Source organism: Quercus lobata, chromosome 3 (assembly GCF_001633185.2).
Source record: "Quercus lobata isolate SW786 chromosome 3, ValleyOak3.0 Primary Assembly, whole genome shotgun sequence".
NCBI classification, from domain to species: domain Eukaryota; kingdom Viridiplantae; phylum Streptophyta; class Magnoliopsida; order Fagales; family Fagaceae; genus Quercus; species Quercus lobata.
The window spans coordinates 1,672,463-1,695,864 of record NC_044906.1 but is presented as its reverse complement, the minus strand read 5'-3'; the positions used below and the strand labels follow the sequence as shown (position 1 = coordinate 1,695,864).

General features: G+C 33.1%; 2 protein-coding genes, 1 long non-coding RNA gene and 1 pseudogene across 20 annotated transcripts in view; 2 read left to right on the top strand and 2 right to left on the bottom strand.

Annotated features, from left to right (window-relative positions):
- The first annotated feature begins 2,525 nt into the window (after positions 1 to 2,525).
- LOC115979754 lies at positions 2,526 to 3,233 on the top strand (annotated as a pseudogene).
- Positions 3,234 to 6,914: 3,681 nt separating this feature from the next.
- Positions 6,915 to 10,952, top strand: LOC115979018 (alanine aminotransferase 1, mitochondrial-like). Of its 9 annotated transcripts, none has more exons than XR_004088917.1 (7): positions 6,915 to 7,248; positions 8,156 to 8,308; positions 8,476 to 8,538; positions 8,637 to 8,747; positions 9,216 to 9,286; positions 9,721 to 9,828; positions 9,971 to 10,952. XR_004088917.1 is itself a non-coding variant. In XM_031100955.1 (6 exons), the coding sequence occupies exons 2-6, from the start codon at positions 8,285 to 8,287 to the stop codon at positions 9,752 to 9,754; spliced, it is 303 nt and encodes a 100-aa protein (XP_030956815.1). In that variant the 5' UTR covers positions 6,915 to 7,248; positions 8,156 to 8,284; the 3' UTR covers positions 9,755 to 10,952. The 9 variants fall into 9 exon arrangements, 3 of the variants coding, with proteins under 3 accessions (XP_030956815.1, XP_030956816.1, XP_030956817.1); XR_004088921.1 differs by adding an exon at positions 8,946 to 9,082 and having other exon boundaries at positions 9,721 to 10,952; XR_004088919.1 differs by adding an exon at positions 8,946 to 9,082 and having other exon boundaries at positions 9,216 to 10,159; positions 10,267 to 10,952.
- A 1,941-nt stretch (positions 10,953 to 12,893) lies between these two features.
- On the bottom strand, positions 12,894 to 15,797 carry LOC115979709. Its single transcript, XR_004089162.1, has 4 exons — positions 15,547 to 15,797; positions 14,988 to 15,081; positions 14,784 to 14,901; positions 12,894 to 13,238 (listed from the first exon to the last, which is right to left on the bottom strand). It is a non-coding gene; the product is annotated as an uncharacterized LOC115979709 (long non-coding RNA).
- Positions 15,798 to 15,807: 10 nt separating this feature from the next.
- The window catches only part of LOC115979708, a 41,127-nt gene continuing 33,532 nt past the window's right edge, over positions 15,808 to 23,402 (bottom strand). For all 10 annotated transcript variants that reach the window (XM_031101776.1, XM_031101767.1, XM_031101768.1 and 7 more), the window contains 3 exons: positions 17,273 to 17,788; positions 16,570 to 17,124; positions 15,808 to 16,394 (listed from right to left, as the gene is read on the bottom strand). In XM_031101776.1, coding sequence (XP_030957636.1) covers positions 15,978 to 16,394; positions 16,570 to 17,124; positions 17,273 to 17,788 — 1,488 coding nt within the window. In that variant the 3' untranslated portion in view covers positions 15,808 to 15,977. The remainder of the gene's footprint in view (positions 16,395 to 16,569; positions 17,125 to 17,272; positions 17,789 to 23,402) is intronic.

Sequence of the window (23,402 nt, the reverse complement as noted above, 5' to 3'; positions counted from 1 at the left end):
AAATCCTTCTGTTCTTGGACACCATCTACTTGGATCTTGTTACCAAATTGAGGGTCTTTGTTTCTCCAACGTATCCACAAATTCTTCAAGGAACCTCTGTTCTCGCAAGTTATGGTCTTCTGCATTCAAGATCAAATCCGCACAAGTCAATCTTACACATGGCATAAACTGGGCAAATACAAAGGAAAAAGATTAAATGCAAGAAAAACCTAATCTTTGTAGCATGAAAGTCACATTCACAAGAGAAGATGTGTGCAAAAAACTTCATTCCAAAGTCATTCATGTGAACACATTGAAGCCTAAAATCAATAATGAAATGACATTTGGAAAATAATGCCAAGAAAACAAGGTGAAAAGCTTCCAAGGCAACACATTTATATGAGTGTCTCGGCAAATTCTAGCTTAGCATCAAAATTGTGGTCATGGTGAAAATGGCTAAAAGGCTAAACAAAAAAGGTCTTCGCAAGTTGAACTCAGGGATCAATTGTTAAGTGAATAATGAGCCCAAGCAAGCTTCTAAGCAAAAACAAAACCCAAAACTCAAAATTTCAACTCATGAACAAGTTGGTTCTTACACCCATTCATCAAGAAAAACACATTTACCACAAGCTCAAGCAAACATCCAACTCCAAAAAACCATTCAAAATAGCTCCACAACTCAATGGGCACATCACTCCAAAAATAAAAACTCTCCTTACACCTAAGGAATTTGAAACCTGTGTTCACACCATCAACCCACACACACCTCACACCCAATTGCATTCAAAAAAAAAAACACCATCATTATCAACTTGAACTCACACACACTACGGGCATCACATTCCAAGACCACTCAAAAGCCTCACACCTCCCATGAAAGTAAACTTTCAACTTCTAAGGACCAAGACAGTCAACATAAAAATTTTCAAAACTTCATTCCAAGTTCAAGCAAAATTTGAAACACAAAGTCAAAAAGACATGACAAAATTATTGAAGTCATTTAGAACACTTAAAAGTGCAACCAAATTATTGAGGGTGACTATCTTCGTATTATTCAGGCTTTGCAAGCTTCCAATCGGTGTTATACTCTCTATGGCCACATTATAGATGAGACAAAAAAGTTGGGAAGTCTGTTGCGGCGATGTTAATTTCAACATGCTAAACAGGATGGGAATAGGTTGGCTCATGGCCTTGCTAGACGAGTGGCTTTAGCTGCAGATACTGATGTTTGAGTAGAAGATTTACCTAGTGATTTGGATGTTGTATTCCAATCGGATGTATCTTGATTTTTTTTGCTTTTTTTAATAATATCTCGCTTACATTTTGCTCAAAAAAAAAAAAAAGTGCAACTGCAACCAATGACAACAATTCAAACCACCAACATACACCTTGAACCAATCATCAAGAGAAAAATTCCAAACACACTCTCAAAGGACATAAACCTTCACACGAACAAACTAGCCCTAAAATCATTTCATTCCCACTCAAGGCAATACCAAAGAATTTGTATCAATAATCTCAAGTCACCCATTACTTCAAAGAAGGAACTTTAAAAGTCGTAGTGTCTAAGAATGGGTTTTGCATTCAAGAATTTTCTCTAGGAACTTTAAAACTCCTAGGATCTAAAAATGGTAGCCATTGATGTTGGTCGAGCATGATCTGGTTTTCTGCTGCAATCTTTAAGCATACTTTCATATGCTGGCTAATAGTCAAGAATATGTTATATAGCCATGAACACTTGCTAATGGGGTAATATTATTCATCTCCTATGTTTGTTCCGCATGGGAATTTCAGAGTGCAAGAACTATTTGTTTTATGAATGCTCGTATACTAAAAGATAGTAGCAACCAGAGTTAAATTTGTCCTTAAATGACATTTGAACAGTTCAAATGCTATGTTAAACTGGTGATTATTGCTGCAGTGAAAAAAATTTCAAGATCACCATATACAAGCTAGATAGGGTTACAAAAATCTTTTAGCTAAAATGCCAACTTATTTTCCCTGTAAGATTATTTACGACTTTTTAAAACCCCATCCTTTCAAGGTACAAATCTACTTTTACAGAGCTTATTTTTTAAACAATATAAAGTCATCCAATTGTAGAGGGAGGTTGATTAGAAACAACAATAACGGATGAGTATAGGATAGATCCTCCAAAGTCTATCCTTACTTATAAATTCAGTTGTCAAAAATAATTCCTATAGTATGTGTTATTCAGCAAAAAGTAAAAAAAAGGTCATACAGTATATGTCAATCTTCATAATATTCGTGGTGAAAGATTAGAAATTCATTGTTCCTTCTACATGCGAAGGCACACATAATGGGAGGTTCTGCATGCATCCTAATGATAGTTTCAAGTGTTCCATATACATAAAATCTTGGTTGAAAGCATTCCCTTAAAACTCATTAGAGGTGCAGTATGTTGATAACAGAGTGCAACAAACAGAGAGTTGCATACTAGAGCAATTACGAAAAGAGGTATGCAGGATTTGCTCATTGAAATTGGGAAGTGGCCTAGCATTCCCCTCTGCCGCCCACTATTTATTCGACTTCGGCCATGGATGACCTCCATACCCTCGAAACAAGGTTGTGCATCACTGGGAAGTGGCCCAACTGCCCATACCACTGCCATATATGACCATTGCCGCAAGCAATTGCTATGCTTTGGCACTCAGATTCTAACTGAGACAATCAACAAGGTGGATTTCTCCTTCTCCACCACCCCTTTCATGGTTCTGGAACCGAGGCATATCGGTTTGTGCTATGTGCAACTGTGCTACACCCATTTTCGGGAACAAGCTCTAATCCTAAGATTCAAGTTCTATGGAACTTGGTGGTCGTGGAGGCATATGGGGACAAAAACGCTAATAATAGGGTCTTGGGGGGTTGAAGGTGAAGAATGTGCTGAGTGGGGAGGTTTCAGAGCTCAAGGTATCGGGATTGTACTTTGCGATAATGCATGAGCCAGCCACCAAGTTCTTGGATGGTCAGCTGGAACTCGATTCTGGTGGCTATGTTGTCATGATTCCGGAGTTTTTGCCGCTGGAGATGTCCAAGATAAGAAGTATAGGCAGGTTGTTTCTTCTGCGGGCACTGGTTTGTCAATATCCTCTATCTCTCCCCTTCATTATTTATATTTCGATTTTGGAACTTCTATGTTTGCACCACTGCTCGTCTTCATTTTATTTGGGATCATGTGTTTTGTGTGGGGAATAAGGTGTATTTGTTTCTGTGGCAATTTTTTGTTGCTCTGATTTCAAAACTTGTTTAAAAAGTGTTCGTGAAATAAGTGTTTTTTTTTTTTTTTGGGCTACAGTGAAAATATGTGTATAAAGTATTCCTAATGCAAAAATTATGTTTAGTATTATTTTTCAAATAACATATTTTAAAATTTGAAGAAAACATAATTGTATGTTTGGTATATGTATGTATTTTTTTTCTTTTTTCAAAGGATGAATATAGTAAAAGTGTTATTATTTTATTTGAGGGGAGAGAAAATTTCCACACCAGATAGGGCCTATAGTTTGGTATATGTATGTGTAATCTCCTATCAAGTGGGGCTTACAATTTTTATTATATTTACAAAAATATCATTAAGCGATGTTATTTGAAAACTAAAAATGAGTATGAAGGGGATTCTTTAAATACAGTGTTCAAACATCCTAAAATAAAAAATGTAATTCAAACACTCCTAAAATTAATTTCCTACCAAACACGTTTTGTTTTGTTTTTTTTTTTTTTTTTTTTTTTTTTTTGGGCTCACAAATAGTATTTAAATACTGAAAATTGTTGTTTGAAATTTCTTACCAAACAGAGCCTAAGCTTTCTACATTTGCCAGTGTCTCTAATTTACTTGTTGCCAAAAACAAAAACAAAAAAAAAAACAAAAAAACAAAATTCTTGATAATGATATGTGGGTGGGTTCTAGTTAGCTCAACTGGTAAAGTCTCTGATGATTGTATAAGAGATTTGGGGTTCAATCCTCGCCTACACCAAAAACTGATTGGTGTAAAAAAACTGAAAACTGTTATTTAAACATTTGTACCAAACGGACCCCAAATTTCATAATGCAAACTGGAAGCAAACTGTTGAGAGAACTATTCCCAGTTCAAAACCCAAGAACACCAACTTCATCAATTAAACTCCACTCTCACAAGCCCATACATAGCTTCAAACAAACCCAAAGCCAGACCCAATTAAAAGGCACAAACTGACCAAATCAACTAAATCAGCCAACCCATATGATAAAAGTGGATATCCAACAAATCAAAACTAAGCAACCAAAGCCCAATGAATCTGTTTATTAGATTTTATAAAATAAAAAAAAATGAAAATACAAACAAATAAATATTTTTAATATAAAATTCAAAATTAACGAGTAACTGCATCACAAATAATCATTCAAAACTAAAGTATATCCCAATTTTTTTTATTTCCTTTCTTTTTAAATTAATTTCTAAATTTTAGGTGATCTGATATGATACTAGAAATATAGAAGACAAAATAATATAGAGATTTGTTGTTATAAAAAAAAATTCTTGATAACGATATGGTCACTCACGATTGAAGTAGAATAGTCAAATTTCATAATGCAAACTGGAATCAAACTATTGAGAGAGGTTGAGAGAACTAGAAAAGTATTAGGTACTTTGAGAGTTTAGTGATGTAGTGTTCTCTCCTCTTACACATATGATGTATTGCATAATAAATATAAGAATAAAATGCAAAACTGACCCTCTAAGTTTCTTCAAATTTCATTTTAGTCATCTAACTTTGTTTTCATTCATTTCAGTTCTTTAAATTTCAGATTTATTCAATTAAGGCATTTCCGTCAAATTTTGTTATTTTTTTATTTTTATTTTTTGTAAAAAAAAATCTAGAAAATATTTTTCATTCATTAATTGAATTTATTTTTTAATTTTAAAAATTGAAAAACTTGCCACAACATTTAAAAAAATTTGATGGAAAAGCCTTAATTGAATAAAGTTAAAAGTTAAAGGACTGAAATAAATGAAAACAAAGTTAGAAAACTAAAATAAATTTTGGTGAAACATATACGAGGGAGTTTTTCATCGTTTTAGCCTAAATTTAATTATTTTTAAATAAAAGCCTAAATTTAATTATTGAGACCTAACATAAAGATGAGAGAAGAGAGCATGAGCACTGCCTGGTCCGCCTCACCATACTCTTACCTGTGTATTCCTTGTGAAAATTATACCCGGAACATTGTTTATTAAGAATACTAGCCCCAACAGTCAACACCCTCATCAATTAAACTCAATTCTCACAAGCCCATACAGCTTCAAACAAACTCAAAGCTAAGCCCAATAAGAAGGCACAAACCCATCAGTTTAGGACCAAATCAGCTAAACCAGCCAACCCATATCCAAAAAATCAAAACTAAGCAACCAAAGCCCAACGCAATCTTAAGTCCAACCTGAAATAAGACTAAAAATACATCAACCCATCTTACTCTGAAATTAACTCATCTGCTCAAACCACAGAAGCCCAACCCAAATCAAACCAAGCTCTCACGTTCTTCACTGTTTTCATTACCATCCTTTAGCAACCTGATCCGATAAAGTAAGAACCACCATATGATATTTTGCAATCAAATTTGGTGTCCTAAACTCATGAAACAAATTAGTGATAACATACATGATATACCAGGACAATTCTTCCATACAAAACTCAAAATTAGGGGTAGGTTGATGACTGTAACCCAAGAAATATGACAAAATCAATTTAAAAACAAAGGCAATTTTTTTTTTTTTTTAATATAAGTATTCAAAAATTATGGGAGAGAGAGATAGTAAACCCAACATTGCCAACTAATAAGAGTTTCATTTGCTGCGTTTCCACTCTACCCAATTCTTGAATTTCCCCCCCTCAGTTTTGAAGCTTCATGAGCCAGCCTCTGTTTTCAAAGTCTAGTAATTGGTGACAATACTGGTGAATTGACATAATGCTGAACTTAAGTCTCTGGTAACTGGTTTACTCCTCTTCTCTATATTGATTACTCAAACACATATTTCAACTGCGAGCTGCAGGCTTGCATTTTTACTTGTTCTTGATCAAAGGGCCCATAATTTGATCAAGAACAGAGATGATAAAGCCTTAAAGGGGCTTGTCCACAAGAACAGAGAAGATTAATGCTTTCTTAAATAGCCAACGTGTCTAATTTATTTGTTGCGTTATGGTGTTTTCTATGTGCAACACATTAGTAAATGAAGTTTCCCTTTATTGATTAAACTGATAATTAAAAAAAAGGAAATTCTAAGCTTTTTTTTTTTTTTTTTTATTTTCACTTCTAAATAGGGATATAGTTAAGAATGTACTAAAAAAATTATGTTTCTTGCCCATTCTATGCTAGTGGATTTACAAATAAAATTAGTCCCACCTCGTGTAACCATTTACTTCTTCTTTTTTTTCTTTTTTTTTTTTCATCTTCTTAATTAAAATGATGAAACTTGTGCTCTAAGGTTGCGAAGAAATTAATCAATTCATGATCTGTTTAATACTCCATGTGAGTAATGAAGTGCCGTCAGGGAATTTATCTTATGTCTATATATGAAGTTGTACAGGAAAGGTGAAACTGAACTGCATGTAGTACAAAATGCCATCGTACACATATAATGAAACTCTGAAAAAGAATTTTTCGTTCTTATAATTTTTTTCAAAGACAACCTCCCACATTCACCATACTTTTCCACATTGCATATTTCTATCACTACAACAAACTTGACTTGTTTCAACCCACTTTTCTCTAGGGTTGACTAAAAAGTGCCGAAATCATCACTAAAAACTGGGGTGTGGGGTAAGTTTGAATTAGCTTTATTTCGAGGGTCATTAAAATCCTCGAAATAAACCTATACAACCCTTGGAATTATCTATTAAAATTAGGCGCGCTAGTTTTTACACTCCAGCGCTAATTAGCTCCAAATTTAAACATTTTTCAACGCATCCTATCACAACCTTTGATAGAAGATATCTCAAAATTTCCAACCCTTGAAATAAAGTCCAAAATTAAAATACAAAAGGGAAAGCTCATTTTTGTTCACGTTCCACAATCAGAAAATTCTCTCAAAATCGGAGCTCATCTCAGAAAATTCTCTCAAAATCGATCTGAGCTCATCTCAGGAAACTCAAAGATCGGAGCTCATCTCATCTCCGACGGGTTGATTTGCGGTGGTCAGCTATCTCATCTCCGACGACAAGCGAGCCGTTGATCGACTGAGCACTCTTCGCCACCCCATTTTCCGATTACAGGTCTGTCTTTCTCTGTTTGTTTCCCGACAAATTATGGAAATTACATAGCAGAACTATCCAAACAATTTTTGGTATTCTCTCTCGTTTTCTCTCTCTCCATCGGTAGATATTTCTCTTCCTCACCATCGGTATAATTTGGGGGCTAGGATTTGGATTACATGTCCATTGGTATAATTTGGGGGCTAGGGTTTGGATTACATGTCCTTTGGAATCTGAAGTATGGGTTGGATCTAAGAGGCTTGAACATATTATATTGAAGAAATGCTTAAAAAGGAGTTTCTAAGTGTTAATGGTGTGGTATAACAATAGTATCAATTTAAGAATGGGTTGGATCTAGGAGGTTTTTGGCGGTGCTATGTTTGTTAATTTTTGTTTTCCAGTATTTTATCTGAGAGTTTGATGCTGATTTTGAAAATTCTATGTGTATGTTAATTATTGAAAATCAGCTATAATATAGCTTTTCCCAATGGATATATTGATTATACCAGTGCAGTGCAAGTCTTTGTGTGTCTCAAGCTATTTAAGCTAAAATCAATGCAATTTGATTAACCATTTTTATTGGGTTTTTGTGTTATGGAGTATAAATTAGAGTTTTTTGAGTTCCCTAATTTTGAAAGGACTGGACTATGTGATATCAAGAAGTTGCTACAAATTTATAATTTATACATTTGAAACTTGTGTTAAATAGTACTCTTCTCTGTAGGAAATTTGGAGCATACACAAAAGCTTTTGTAACCGGACTTCCAAAAATCATTAACAATGTCATATCTAGCTCATCTCCTAGTGTAATCTACGATTAAATCACAAAACAATCTTCATTTGTTTGTCACACATGATTCAGATCATAGACAAAGCCTTTTAGATTTTAATCATTTTGCCAACAGATTAACTTATACAATATGGATAGATTATTTATGGTAGATAATGAAGATCAATCTCAAAGAGAAAACCCTATTAGGAAGGTCAAGGATTTAGCTGAGGAACAAAATGAGCATAACCTCTACGCATTCACTCCCAAAGGAAATTGAGGAAGATAATGCCTCTCAAAATATCATATATGGTATATTTTTCTCTTAACTTCTGTTTCATTTTGTTTGATTGTTGAATCCATAGTTATTGCTGCTTCTCATTTAAATAAAGTGTTTGGTAGCTCTGTTTTATTGTAGGAAATAAAAATGATATTTTTTGGGTTATTCTTATGTGATACTATTGCTGCTGGTATTGAAGCTCGCGATGGTTTTCTTAGCTGATCCAAATGATATCTTCTTGACAGATGGAGCAAACCCAGCTGTAAATTTTGACTTCACTTTCTTTTTGTTTCTATAACTGCCAGTATTTTCCATTTCCAATTGTTATATTTACAACAGATCGTGTTTCTCTCTTACCAGGTCCATATGATGATGCAATTACTGGTAAGATCAGAAAATGATGGAATTCTTTGTCCCATTCCTCAGTACCCTTTACACTCTGCTTCAATTGATCTCCATGGTGGCACACTGGTATGCTTCTAATTTGTAGCACTTTATTCAGAAGCTCAAGATTGGTTGTACTCAACTGCTAAGTGAAAAGACTTTATTTTTTATTTTTTCAGCATAGATTTAACACTGACCTGACTTGGTAACTTGGAAGTTGGAAAATGGAAATTTGATTTATTCTTTTTTGAATTTTCATTCAATCTTGAAGTATGGCCATTTTAGGTTCCTTACTATCTCAATGAAGCAACAGGATGGGGATTGTAAGTCTCTTCACTTAAGAAGCAATTGGAGGTTGCCAAGTCCCAAGGCATCATAGTTAGGGCTTTAAATGTTATAAATCCCAGAAACCAAACGGCCAGGTGTGCTATTAGTAGGTTTGAAGAAGTAGAGATTTGACTAGCAAAGTACCTAAAGTTCACGTAAAAGAGAATGCATTGCTATGTGTCTATTTTTGTCCCTGTACATTATATGATTTTTCTGTTGTACCTGCAGGTTCTTGTGAGGAGAACCAGCGTGACATTGTGGAATTCTGCAGGAAAGATCTTGTGCTACTGGCAAATGAGGTTGGTAAATTCTTATTAGCAAAAGATGTTGAAACATCATGCAACTCTAGTAACAAATAGAGATTTGAGTACTTGTAGGGAACTAAATTTGGTTTTGTTTGCTCTTTATTGACTCCCTTTGCTTGCTTGGAGCCCTACCAAATAGATCTGATTTGATTTGCTATGTTAAAGTTACAACTTATGTCCAATGAACTTTATACAGGTATATCAGGAAAATGTTAATTGTGAATAGATCATGTGTAATGTACTTGAGCTGATTTTTGTGGAATTTGAAATTTGGATTAAGTGTCAGGTGTTAATACCATGTTCTATTACTTGGAGATTTAAACTGGATAATAAGGTGTTCACTTGTTTGTAAACTTGGTTCAAAGCCATTATGATCTACTTAACAGCTGTGAAATTATTATTTTCTAATTGAATCATTTGTCTTTAAGATCAACAAGACTATTCTGGTGCTCATACGTATGAAAGGATTGATGTGGAGGGATCTTTCCATACTGAATGGTTCAAGCTTGCCAAACAGTGTAATATAAGTTTTGGAGGTATTCCACTTGAATGAAACTCAAAATAATCCTAATAAATTTCTGCCCAAGACTCTGCTGGGCAGAGCTGACACCACCTCTGCCTGTTGAAATGTATCTCAATTATTACATACTCCGATTAAACACCCCAGCTCTTGCGCAGTTTTATTTCGGTGGTCTTTTGGCCAAGGATGTTACGGTGGAAAACCTCCCCAACTTGGTTAAATCAGGTCTTAAATTTGAGGAGATAGAAAATGATGTGAGTACTCGAGATTATATAAAAAGGATATGGGACTTCACGGGATCACTCTATAACATTGAATTGATGGAATTCAGCATAGAAACTGCAGAGGTATGGACATGTTACGTTTTTCATGCTCTAACTCTCTTATCATTAATTAAATTGCTCAATGCTACTTAATAATATTTGACTTCCTTGACGTTTGGTGGTTGTATTAGGTCTTGTTATTATATGTGGGCTGCAGTGCAATTCTTGTTTTGTCAGGCTCCAAAGGTACAAACACTTGTCTTTGAATTGACATTCCTAGGTAGCCATGATGGTTACCCACCTGAAAATCGCTTGGAAGATCGCTTGGAGAAGTGGCTTTACGTTCCTGAATGTTTGTCATCACATCTTACAGTCTGTTATAATAAGGAATTTTCAGGGCATGAAGTTGAGATGAACTTGTTCGACAAGTCTTGAAGGAAGCAAATATATTAGAGACAATGAAAATCACTTTTGAAAGTTGTCTAGACTCAGAGATAAAGCTTTGTGCTCGCAAGAAATTAAGAAAGCTTCAAAGGAGGTATCCTACTTGTCAATTTGAATTTGACGAAGGACAAGTTGATTTTTAAGTTCTCTTTCTTAATTTGTGAGAAGCAATAGCTTTATGGGAATGGCCATTGGTCTTTGCATCTTTCATTTTAGTTTGGAAATGTGTATTTTGTCCATTGGTTTGTTTAGTGCAGCTATTTGCCCTATGTTTGTGTTTTTGTTGAGGAGGTCATTTGGACTTTTTATAGCAGCTTTGGTTGTGTTTTGTGCAGCCACTAGGCTGATTTGGGTGTTGTATGGCTACTGGCCTTTTGTTCCTGCACAAAGTAGTTTGTTTTCTTGTGCATGATTTAAATTCTTGTATTTTGAAGCATCTTCTAATCTCTTGGAATGGCCTTGGGAAATCATTCTTTGCCCAACACTCTCAGCATGCTATTAAAGGTGTTGGGTAAAATAGTTTATTGGTTTCAAAATTCTATAGTTAAAATACCAAGTTCCTTTAGGTTAATGTGAAAGTGTCTCCATAAACTTCAAAAATGAAGGGTTTAATGATTTAGAAAGCTAATTGAATTTTGTTTTGTTATAATATAGATTTTGTAATATGTGGTTCTTTAAAGTCTATGTGTATGGTTGTGTTTTTTTTTTTTTTTTTTTTTTTTTTTTTTAGGAGAAAATCCTTATTTTAAGGGTCGGGAGACTCAAAATAGGTTATTGTGCTTTTATTTATTTTTGAATTTTTCTAGGGTCGCCAATCCTCCCTAAAGAGGAAACATTTTTTTCAAGGGTCATGTAGGCCATTGAAATTTCTGTTTCAAGGGTCACATAGGCCATCGAAATTTTTGTTTTGAGGGAATTTGTTTCAAAGGTTATCAAGATCCTTCTAGACCCTCAAAATGATTTTTTTTTTTTTTGGTTTCTAATACTTCTTTTGAGGGTTTTGACCCTCGAAACAAATCAGCTTTGTATATGGATTAGAGACTGCAACTTGAGTTAGCCAGATAATTCTTAGTTCATTCATATAGGATTAACCAAGACGAGCAAGTTTTTGATTCAGCTTGATTGGGAACTTTTTTTTTTCCATTTCGTTTTTTCTGTGATATCCGTGAGAGATGGGGGGGAAGGCGAGAAAGTAAAAACAGGAAATGGATAAGGGAAGAGAAGAATTTGTAGAGATTTTCCCATAATCCCAGTCCAGCCTACCCGACTGATATAATCTAAAATCCAATCTCTGTCCTTTTTAGTAGTAATTGAATAGTGACTCTATTTGTAAGTTCAATGGAAATTACTACGTAGACATTCTAAATTAGCACAACCTAATGCTTAATATATTGGCTGACTTTAACTATTAAGCTCCTCTAGGCTTCTTAATTTGACAAGAACAAGTTCATCAAGGCTTATACATCGACCAAATGAAGCCCGAGCTTGAGTTTTGAGTTAATTTCTAACAAGCCAAGCCTGAGTGATTCCATGCTCAATTTGAATAGGATTTGCTAACAGCTAAAGTGAACACATTGCTCTATAGGGGTAACAACTAAAACAAGTCCTTAGGAAACCCACTAGAAAGAAACAATAAAAACAAGAAGGATGTCATGATTGCTATTTTTCACTCGTAAAATTAAGAGTCCAGGAAATATATGTCCATTTTAGTCATTCTCATGTGTACGGAATATAGGATTTCCACCATCTAATAAGGTAATCACGTTACTATTACAATAATTAATAGTAATGTGCATCTTTTAGTAATCTACATTACTATAAAATTGTGTACAAATAAATGAACCAAACATCATAATTTCACATTTCTATAATGTTTGCCTTATCATTGAGAACCAAACACCACCTTTCTGCCTTTGTCCATTCCATCTTGAGATGACTGCAACTCAGATGATACGTCATTGCATATAGTTAAGGTTTATAGGGTTTTATTAGAAGGTTTTATCTTACAAAATAGAAAAGATGTCCCTATACCCTATGCGTTGAATATAAAGGCTCCCTGCATTGAATGGATTTTTCTGCTATGTTGATCATTCTTTAGGGTTCTTGTTGTCATGCAGTTGTATGCTACATTCCTTATGAAATAGTTTTAGCACTGTGAGATAATTATCCCACTTGTGATTATAATTTGCACAATATTCACCCGTCCTACCATAGTGAAATGTGATCCTAGCTATTTCAACAATATAAATGTCTAAAAAATCAGAAATCCTCATCCATTTTCCCAGATAACGAAATCCTCTTTCCAGTAGACTGAGAATATGCAGCAAGAACACTACTCTAGGCATTTTTCTTTACACAAAACAGTATGATCAAATTGACAAACTAAACCATCAATATTGATAATATATAAAGAACTGAATTTAGTCTGTGCCACCTCTCTTGGAAACAATACAACTCATTTACAAACATAACTCAATGATAGTTGAAAATAACGATATCACAACCATGATTCAATCATCAATGACATCAACGAATTGAACTTGCTGGTAAAAGCTCAACAGGGTTCAATGTAGTCATCATCCTTCCACAGAATTTTTATCTGATTTCTAGCAATCACGGCCCCACATTCACCTCTTCGACAGAAAACAAGGATATCATTTTCTTTTCAGTTTTCTTGATTTCTTGTATTCTCTCCGTTTGTCTTTGAATTGACTTACACCTTCAAGGAAATAGGGGGAAGAATCATAAAATTTATAGACTGCCAGATGTGCAAGTCACAGAGAAATTCAAAAGAAAATTTTCTTAAAACGCACGAGCCGACGCGCCGTACGTGCGCACATTGTTGGGTTATAGAGTAATTATAATTCTTTGACATGACAAATGCATCTTCTTGTGAGGCAACTTGTACAATCAACTTCAGATTACAAATGCTACCTTCAATAAACTAGAATAACCCTCAACATCGTAAGCATGAATGGAATACTTTTTTCTACAAAATCAAGTAAGAAAACCATAATCATATAATTCCAACATGTTGAAATATTCCCATGTGAGTAGTAAGGTTAGTTAAATAGTGAAGTCCTGCATTGAATTTCAATGAAAAGAGTAAGTGGTTAACATAACACATAATTGAGTCCAAACTCATAGGTTTAAACTTTTGACTTAAGTAGTTTTCCTATATATTATTATTAACTTCTCAATTTGAGTCTTTCTAAGCCTAGGGTATTCACTTCTCAACAAGTGGTATATTAATTAGAAAATGTCTTCCGTTCAAAGGGAAGACTAATTGAAGTACTACAAGTGACTTGATAGAAGGCCCCAGGGGGAGATTTGTTGGAATATTCACATGGTCAAAATGTTGGAAAAGAACACAAATTTGTACCACTAACATCCCTATACTTAGATTCAGTATGTCTTAGCTAAATAACTATTCATATGAAGGAAAAAAAAAACCATTTCAACCCATCTTAGAACAAGTATCTAACACTCTTATAAAATTTCCTAAAATTCAAAATTTTGAAAAATAACATATTCTCAGAGTTCATTTCTCATTTGAATTAAGAAACTACCAACAAATGAATTGGATACAACCAAATCACAAAGAAAAAAATCCAGTGGAAAAAAATAAAATTGATACACTGAAATTGCAAAATTTCAAACCAAAAGACCTGTTCCTCTTTCCAATAGGTACTCCTTAAACATTCATTCCCTAAACTAAAAAGCTATTACAAATTTGGAGAGTACTGCACTTGTCTCCAAACATTTGAGTAGGACTCTTACCCTAAATTTTAGAGACAAAAAGCATTGTTATCAGCCCCCCATATTCATGGAAAGTTGTCTAACACTAACAATTAAGACAAGGGGCTCGTTGAGTCTTTTATGTCACAAAATATTCTATTTATTATATATAATTGAATTAAAATTTTTATTTTGTCATTGGATTGACCATGATTTAATCTCAATCCGACCTAAAAAATCTTTATTTTTTATTTTTTAAACAGTTTTGTGTTTCAAAACTACGACAAATAATATAATTTATCCTTTTCCCCCCTCTCAGTTACACCTCGTTAAATGCATCATAAACCCTAATGCAAAAAATAGAAAAACAATCCCATTGTCCACCCAGTGTCAGGGATTGAATTTGAATGAAACAAATCTCTAATGACAGGTCAACATACAATTGGATAAGCTCAAAATATTTTCAATTGCAAAATAAAAAAATAAAATAAAAAATAAAAGAAGAAGAAGAATGAGGAAGGGGAACCTGGTCATAAGGGTCATCTTGGTCGTTGAGAAGATCAAAGGGATTGATTGAGGAAGGAGTGCCGGAATTGGAAGACTCAGATTGATTGTCATTGATTCGTTCAGGTTACCTACACTTCCTGTTGAGTATTACAATAGCTTTTGTATAGATAAATACATTTTAAGATACAGTGATGAATGAGAGATGGGACAGAGAAGAGAATACCTAACATTAAAACACATCAAGATGGGCTCGGCTTTTTCTCAAACACCTTTTACACAAAAAGATCTATGCACAACGTTTCCTCCAATCACAAGCCCTTCAACACCACAAAGTTCATAAACAAAATTAAAAATTAAAACCAAGCAACATTTCTTCTTCTTTTCTTTTGGTTTCTTTTTTCAATCATTCATTTGTGAGTTCAAACTGCTCTAAGAACACGAAATTTACAAAAAAAAAATTTAGATAAAGAGTAAATAAATGATAATCTGAACAACAAACAAAATACAAAGATTTCTTTAAGGCAAAAAAATTTCAAAACAAAACAAAAAGTTTAAAACTAAAATTCATAAGTGGTTTATGAACAAATAGTTGAAACTAATTACTCAGTGAAAACTACAAATGAATTAATCATCCAAAGCTCTTACTACATGCATGAACACAAGGATTCAACAAATTTTTTATCACATCAAGAAGAAAAACTTTTCTTATAACTTCATAAAGAAGCAACATCTCTTCTATCACTGCAACTCAAACATTTAAAAAGATTAGTTAAGGCTTTTACCTCTTACACCAAGAAAATTTGTCGAATGAAGATATCAACTTTGCTCTCTTTTAGAGTTTCTTGAAAGCTTCGACGTTCAGATGCAAATATCTCAAAATTTTCACCTCCATGAGTCCATGTATCTTTCCGCATTAGTCCTAGTATAAGATTCAGGATTTTCTCGAGGTAGCACAAATCTAGCAATAGCTTTTGCTCCTTCCGCTGCAACAATTTTTTTTTTCTTTTTTTTTTTTTTTTTGCTTTTTTTTTTTTTTTTACAACAAACAAACAAGACTCCTAAAAAGGCAAGCCAACAGCAACAAATACCAGTCTACCAGAAATACAGCAGCTACTATAACCTACATATACTAGAGCAGGAGTACAACAACAAAGAAAAAATTTATTCCACCCCTAAGACAACTATCTGAAGATTCTCCAATTACGTGAGACATCTAGACACTAGGCACTGAGTCTGACCAGTAACTTCTTAAACCCGTACTATCAAGGTTGAGATTTGGAAAATTAAAAATTCCTTGAGGGTCCTTATTCCATACATATTTCAATTTGGGTACTCGATCCAAACGCAATTCTTTCAACGGAATGACAGTTACATCATGCGTTTCTTTAGCATCTTGCTCCCGCAGTTGAAATACTTCTTGTAGTGAACCACAATCAGTTATGATGAGATTCTCTAGGCAACGAAATCTTGTCAGCACATCAGATTGAAAGATGTTCATAAGATTTTCACAGAATTCAACTTTCATTGCCCGAAGCTTGCAAAAGGAATATGGGGGGATTTGGTTGTCCCATATGATTTTCAAGTCATCCACGTAGGATATTTCCAAATCTTCCAAATTAGGGAATGCAACCTGCAGGGTTCATCCCATGTGTTAATGAAACACCTAATAATAATAACTCACATAATGGAAGAAAAGAGTGTTAGAATATTCGTGAGTGAGTACAATGGTTGGTTAAGTGGTCAACTCTTACATTGGTTAATAAGCACAAGAAACTAAATCAGGAGGAAAATTGAAAAATATCTACCTCTTCACTGAAGAGAGGTTTTATAGCAACAGTGCGAGGGATTTCCTCTGTATTCATTTCCTTGATTTCTTTGCAGACAGTCATCACTGTGTCTGAATTGGAAGGGTTGGATATGAATGTCTTCAATTTAGGGCAACGTTCTATGCACAGTGACCTCATGGATTTAAATTCAATATTACCTCCGACGCAGAATCTTTTCAGAATTGGTAGACCATTTAGTTCCAGGACTTCCAGTCGAGGGAACAACATCTTAGGAATTATATCTTCTTCTTCTTCTTCATCTCCTAAATCTTCTATGAATAGTATCTCTTCCATAGCCTTGCAATTCACTATGTGAAGAAACTTGATCAGCTCCATAGATCTTGCTATGGAGGATGACAGTAGATATTTGAAACTATCAGAGCCACACACGCCCAAAGACAACAAATTTTGAAACGTTATGGATGTTTGCATGATTGTTATTTTGCAAAAGGACCTTGCCCAATGTTGGTTTTGCTGTTTCTCTTCCAAGTCTATTAGGGACTGTTCCAAACTTTCCAAGTTGGCGAACACAGCCTGCAGCAATAATAAATTCTTATTCAACTCTAACAAACTCAAATCCTCATAAACATATGTACAAGTTAAATAGGCTAAAAGATATTTAATTTTAGCATTTAAAAAAACTCAAAAATAAGAGAAGGGGGAAAGTTTAAAAAATATCTACGCTCTCATTGATTTGTGATTGCGAAGTTGTATGACGATTGTCCTCTGAATTTATTTCCATGAGTCCTTTACGAACCTCCATGTTTGAACTGGCATGTCTGAATGCAAATGTCTTCAATTTAGGGCAACTGTTTGCTCTAAAATTCTTCAATAATGGAAATTCCACATTACTGTCAATACAGAATCTTTTAAGAATTGGAAGATCTTCTAAGACCAAGCATTCTAGTCGAGGAAACAACGCATCTGAAAGTATTTCTTCTTCATCTATGTGTAGAATCTCTTCCATAACCTTGCATTCAATTATGTGAAGATGCTGGACATTCATCATAAATCTCGCTGTAGAGGATGACAGTAGATATTTTAAACTGCCAGAGCCTTTCACGATCAAGTTTCGCAAATTTTGAAATCTCGGGTCTGTTAATTTGAAAGAGGAGCTTGGCCGATGTTGGTTGTGAAGTAGTATCTCTTCAGAGTGTATAGAGGACAGTTCCAACGTTTCCAAGTTGGGGAACACAACCTGCAACAACAATTAATTATCTACTTCAGCAAACTTGCTAAAAGAAATGAAGAAAACGGTGTCGTATTTGCCTAATACAACAACGCCCAGACCTCAAACGGTGATGAAATCCAGACTCAAAACGATGCCGCAAAGACTTGGGAGTACTTAAATGACGCCTGCGTTTACTCACACGATCATTTAACTCAAGTTGTCATTTAATTAGACACATTGCCTAATTCCATTGGTTGTACAAAGAATTCATTGTAAGTAATTTCAAACGGCTAGATTAATTAGTTACCAAATTCTCTTTTTTTTTTTTTTTCCTTTTTTTTTTTTTTAAGAATTTCAACTTATGGCATTCGCTCCTGATAATAACTCTTTATTATTAGACTAAGACACTAATCAATTTTTGGTGTAAACGGTGATTGAATTCCAAATCTCTTATACAACCATCAGTTACGAATTCAGTTTCTCATTTTTGGTATGATAGGTGGTCTTATCATTAATTGTTTATGATAGACAGTCTTATTCTCAATTATGTTAGTGAGGTTGATTCATGCACTCAAACTTATGACGTATCATGGAAGACACTTGTTGTCACACACACAAAACTCTAAAAAGTAATATTTGGCTAAATTGCAAACTATATTCTTTAAGTTTAAAAGTCCTTGAATTTTATGTTTTGAAATTTCAAAATTTGGATTTTACCCTTTGAATTTTTATTTTGTTTGCATTAGTAGCCACTCCGTCCCTATTTTTTGTTAAGTGCCACATAAATTTGTCACGCATATTTAGTTCTTCCAATAAAATAATGTCACGCTATTTTTATCATGTCATCTCATTTTTAATTTTTTTAGACTACACAAATAACGTCACATTATTTTATTGGGCAAACTAAACACATATGATAAGTTTTTGTGGCACTTATCAGAAAATATGGATAGAAAGGTTGCAGATGCGAATGGAATAGAATTTTAGGGAATAAAATCCTGATTTTGAAACATTAGAGTATAAAATCCAAATACTTCCAAACTTAAGGGATATAGTTTGCAATTTAACATTAATATTTCTTAAAACATAAAGTATGAAATAGTGATTTTTTTATTATTATTTAACTAGGTTAATTACATCTTAATTTTTATATTTTAAATTTTTTGAGATCCATACCCAACCCCATAATTTTGAGTTTTTTTTTTAAAATTTATTTATTTATAATATAGGGAAGTAATGTCCCAACCTTTAGTCGATGGTTGATAAAGACAAAAGTCTAAATAACTAATTGTATGATGGATTGAATTTGGAACCTTCTATGTATACATCACTCCTCACATCAATGTGCCCACCACATGGATTTTTTTTTTTTTTTTTTTTTTTTGAGAAACCAAATGGATGTTTTCATGATGGTTCAAAAATTTTGAAATTAAAGAATTTTAATGTTAGATTTTTGTTGTTGTGATAATATTAATAAAGGTTTCATGTTTGGTTTTCAACATTTTGCGTACTAAAATACCCTCACACAAATTCTTAGACTCTCTAAAATACCCTTATTTTTTGGTTCAATAATTTTAAATTTAAAAACAAAATTTGATTAAAAAAGTAATTTACTATTTTTAAAAGAGTTCATAAGTTTTAGGCTTTCAAACTTGTATCAAAATCCTAAAAATTAGGAAATTTTCTTTATCTCACTTTTAAACTTGAAAATTTTTTTAATGGTGGCGGCAAAAAAGAATTACTCCTAAGTGAAAATTTTTTGTAATATTTCATTGCCTATAAAATTCTCATACGTAAGATTGAGTCTTTGATCAATTTTTTTTTTTAAGTGTTATTCTTAATGAAGAAACTAAAAAGGTGCCCAATTAGTTTAATATTTTAAATATTTGTTAGTTTTCTTTTCAAATTGTTTTGGAAAAAAAGTAGGGGTATAATAGGAATTTTAGTAAATTAATGACTTCTAATTTTAGAAACATGACAGTATTTTGGGATATTCCAAAATGGAATGGATGACAAATAAATTGGAACGGAAGGAGTATTTTACTGAATAAAAAAAAAAATCTTATTGTGCACGCAAAACGCATGTGATAAGTCTAGTTATATAATAATTCTATTTGTGTTATAAGCTTTTATTACAAGAACATCTTATTAAAATTTGTAAAATTGCACTGGGAGGTTACTAAAATTACTTTCCCTCAAAAATAAAAATAAAAAGTTACTAAAATTACACTAACTTTCCTTATTGTTTTGGACTATACAGACCTTACTTTCCTTCTTCCAAAATAAACTAACACTTTCTCCCTTAAGCATTCTTAAAAGTCAGTAATGAAAGATGATTTATTTAGGATTTGTGACAAATCTAGCTTCTTTCGTTTACCACCCAATTATTCTTATCCTTGGCACAGTACACCTTCCTCTCCAATCTCCATGTAGCTCTACGGGAAACTTATTGTATATTTTGTACACTAGTTATTCAAATCTGTCCCAAAACAGCTTCTGGCTACCAACCCACCTGTTCTGCCGTTGCATAAGCATATATGTTAATTAGAGACTTGAATAAATTTCAATACCACATGCGTGGGTAGGTGTGATTCCAATTTTGAATTCCTCTAATCATCGAGTAACAATCACCTAAAATTCAAGAAAAACCCAAATATCTAATTCACCGAATTGTCCAAGCTTGTATACTCGATATGCCATTGGTTGAACCAACTTGATTTACCCCTCCTTGATTAATCAACCACCAGCTTTGGAATCACATCTATTTATGTGTCAAACTGATTCAAACACCTTTAGAAATCTGCCACCATCCACAAAACCTACATCATAAAATCGAAACTCACACCTCAACTCTCAATGGAGATTGGAGACCGAGGGAGGGAAAATCAAAATCAAAGAAAAGGGGGTTCAATCATAAGGGTGCGAGAGAGAGGGACTAGGTTTCAGTCACAGGGGAAGACAGAAAAGCAACCATACGATGGTTTTGGAGGGTAAATGATTATTTCAATTGGAAAGTGATGGTAAAAAGTATAATATATCAATTTTTGCTAGTGACTTTTTAATGGTGTAATGCCAAGGGTAGGCTTGTCCACAAGTCGATCCAGATCGGGTTTGTGCCCAACTCAGAACTGACTTGCCAGATTTGGGTGGCAAAGAAGCTAACTCGCCATCAACCAACGAAAACCACAGGTCGAGTTGGCTTCGGTTTGAGTCAGCGATGATTTTTGTTGGGTTGAAACTGACGAATCTCAATGGTGGCGATCTCAATGTCAGCAGTGGAGATCTCAACGGATCTCATTGAAATCTTTACGAATTTCGACTGATCTTGTTGAAATTTGGCCGGATCTTGATAGATCTCGTTGAAATCTAGTTAGATCTCGACGGACCTCATCGAGATCTAGTCGGAGTTGCGTATGGAGAGAGGAGTCCAGTCGGGTCAATTGGACTCTGTTTTTCATGTGAAGACCTGCCAACTGACTCATCGGATTCGGGTTCTGAAAATGAAAATCCACTGCCAACTATCGCCGGTGGCGGGGTGGGTGGGTTTCAGTTTGGGTTGGACGGTTTGGGCGGGTGGGTCAGGTCCTGGGTCAGGATGGACAGCCCTAGCCAAGGGGATTTGGATGAAGTGCAATTATTTCCTCTTTACTCATAAAATATTTTTACTATTTTTATTTTTTAATTTTAATTTATTTATTTTTTCTCATTTTTTTATTCAATAATTAAAATTGAAAGTTTCTTTTTAAATTCTCAATCTCAGCCAATGAGAGTTATTGCGCTTGATCTCAAACTTGGGAGATGATAGTTTATTTTTGAAAAGCAATTGTATCAGTTCATGCAAATTTTTTTATTTTATATCTATACTATTTATAAGAGAATTCCTCTCTTTGGACTAGACTTTTATGTGATTTAGAAATACCTATAAACCTTACTTTTAACATGAAAAAAACTTAAGGACAACTTATGTAAAAATATATCTCAAATTTCACTTAAAATGCCTATAAAATAGGGCAGTATTCTACTAATCCATGTCTTCAAAACAAACTTATCCAAAAATTAAAATTAGAAGGAAAAAAAAACTTCTCAGTCCACTTTGATATTTCGCTCAAGACCACATTCCAACTTTTTTTCTTTTTTTAAACTTTATCAAGACTCATTGGTTTCTTTTATTTAATTTTTTGGTTTTTTTTTTAATTTCCATTTTCCTTAATTTTTAATCTCACATACACTAGACCCCCCCCCCCCCCCAAAAAAAAAAAAGAGAGAAAATGAGGCTAGTTTTAGAATAAGAACCTACTTTTTTCTATTATATATACTTATTTTTCAAAATACCCCACATTAAATTCATCTATTTTATTCTACATTTCATTAAATTATCAATTTTCTTGATTTTTTTTTAATTGTTTCTCTTTCTTTACACATAACAACCACCATTATCTCTCTTTTTTCATCCTTGAGTTATGTAAAGAAAGAATAAAAATTAAATATAAAATGAATAATATTAGTGTAAATTTGTATGGTTACCATAGCAGTTATGTATTTTTATATAACTTTCCACGACTTGATGTGGGTGAATTCTAGACTAAGTTGGCTAACATGTTGTACTTTTTCTATTATATAAATTATAAATATTGATGTGAGTTTTCTACCCAAAAAAAAATCGATGTGAGTGCTCAGGGAAGGTTTATGTACAATTCTTTTTTGAGGGAGGTTTATGTACAATTCAAAACAATCAAGAAGTAAATGAACAAAGTTTCTCTCCAAACTAGTTTGGAATTTTGAAAATCTAACCGTTGAATTTTATGTTCCTTATGTTTTTAACATACGTATCAAATTTTGTTCAAATTGGATGTTATTTACTATTTAATCAATTAACTTATTTTTTATATACAACTTTAGATCACAAAAACTTGAAATTATAACATTTATTTGCTAACATAGTAATTGATCTTTGATCTTCTTTAAATTTTGTAAGCATTGAAAATGTAATAAGAACATGCAATCTAACAGTTAAATTTTCAAAATTCACACTCAATATAAAGATTTATAATGAGTTTGTAGGGTTTCTAGTTTGGAGAGAAACTTTGTTCGAAGTAAATGTAATTTTAGTAAACCTGGTTAGTTTAATTTTTTCCATTAAAACTGATTTGGCTATATAGCTAATAGGTGAGACCATATCCAATACACTAGTCATTTAATTCCTCTCTCAAAAAAAAAAAAAAACAAAAAAAAAATCCAAACTCAATAGTTATTTAAAGTCTCATTAAAATATTTAATTAATTAATAATAGGGGTGATTAAAATAAGTGCGGCCTTATTTTCTTCAATTAATTACATTCAAGTCTTAAAATTTGCAATATTTAAGTGTCAGGTAATCTCTTATTTTCAGTAACTTTTATGTTACTGAAAATATATTTAAGTGTTTATAAATAAAAAAGCATATAGTTTTTAGTAATTTTTATGTTAAATATGTGACAAAAAACGAAAAAATAGATTTATTTTCTGAAAAACTAAAAGTTAAATTATTTAAAAAAAGAAAGTTAAAAAAAAAAGTAGACAAAAAGCAAAAGTTTTTAACAAATAAGAAAAAGCCAAACGGACTCCAAATTTAGATTCATATATAAATTAGGACACAAATAATT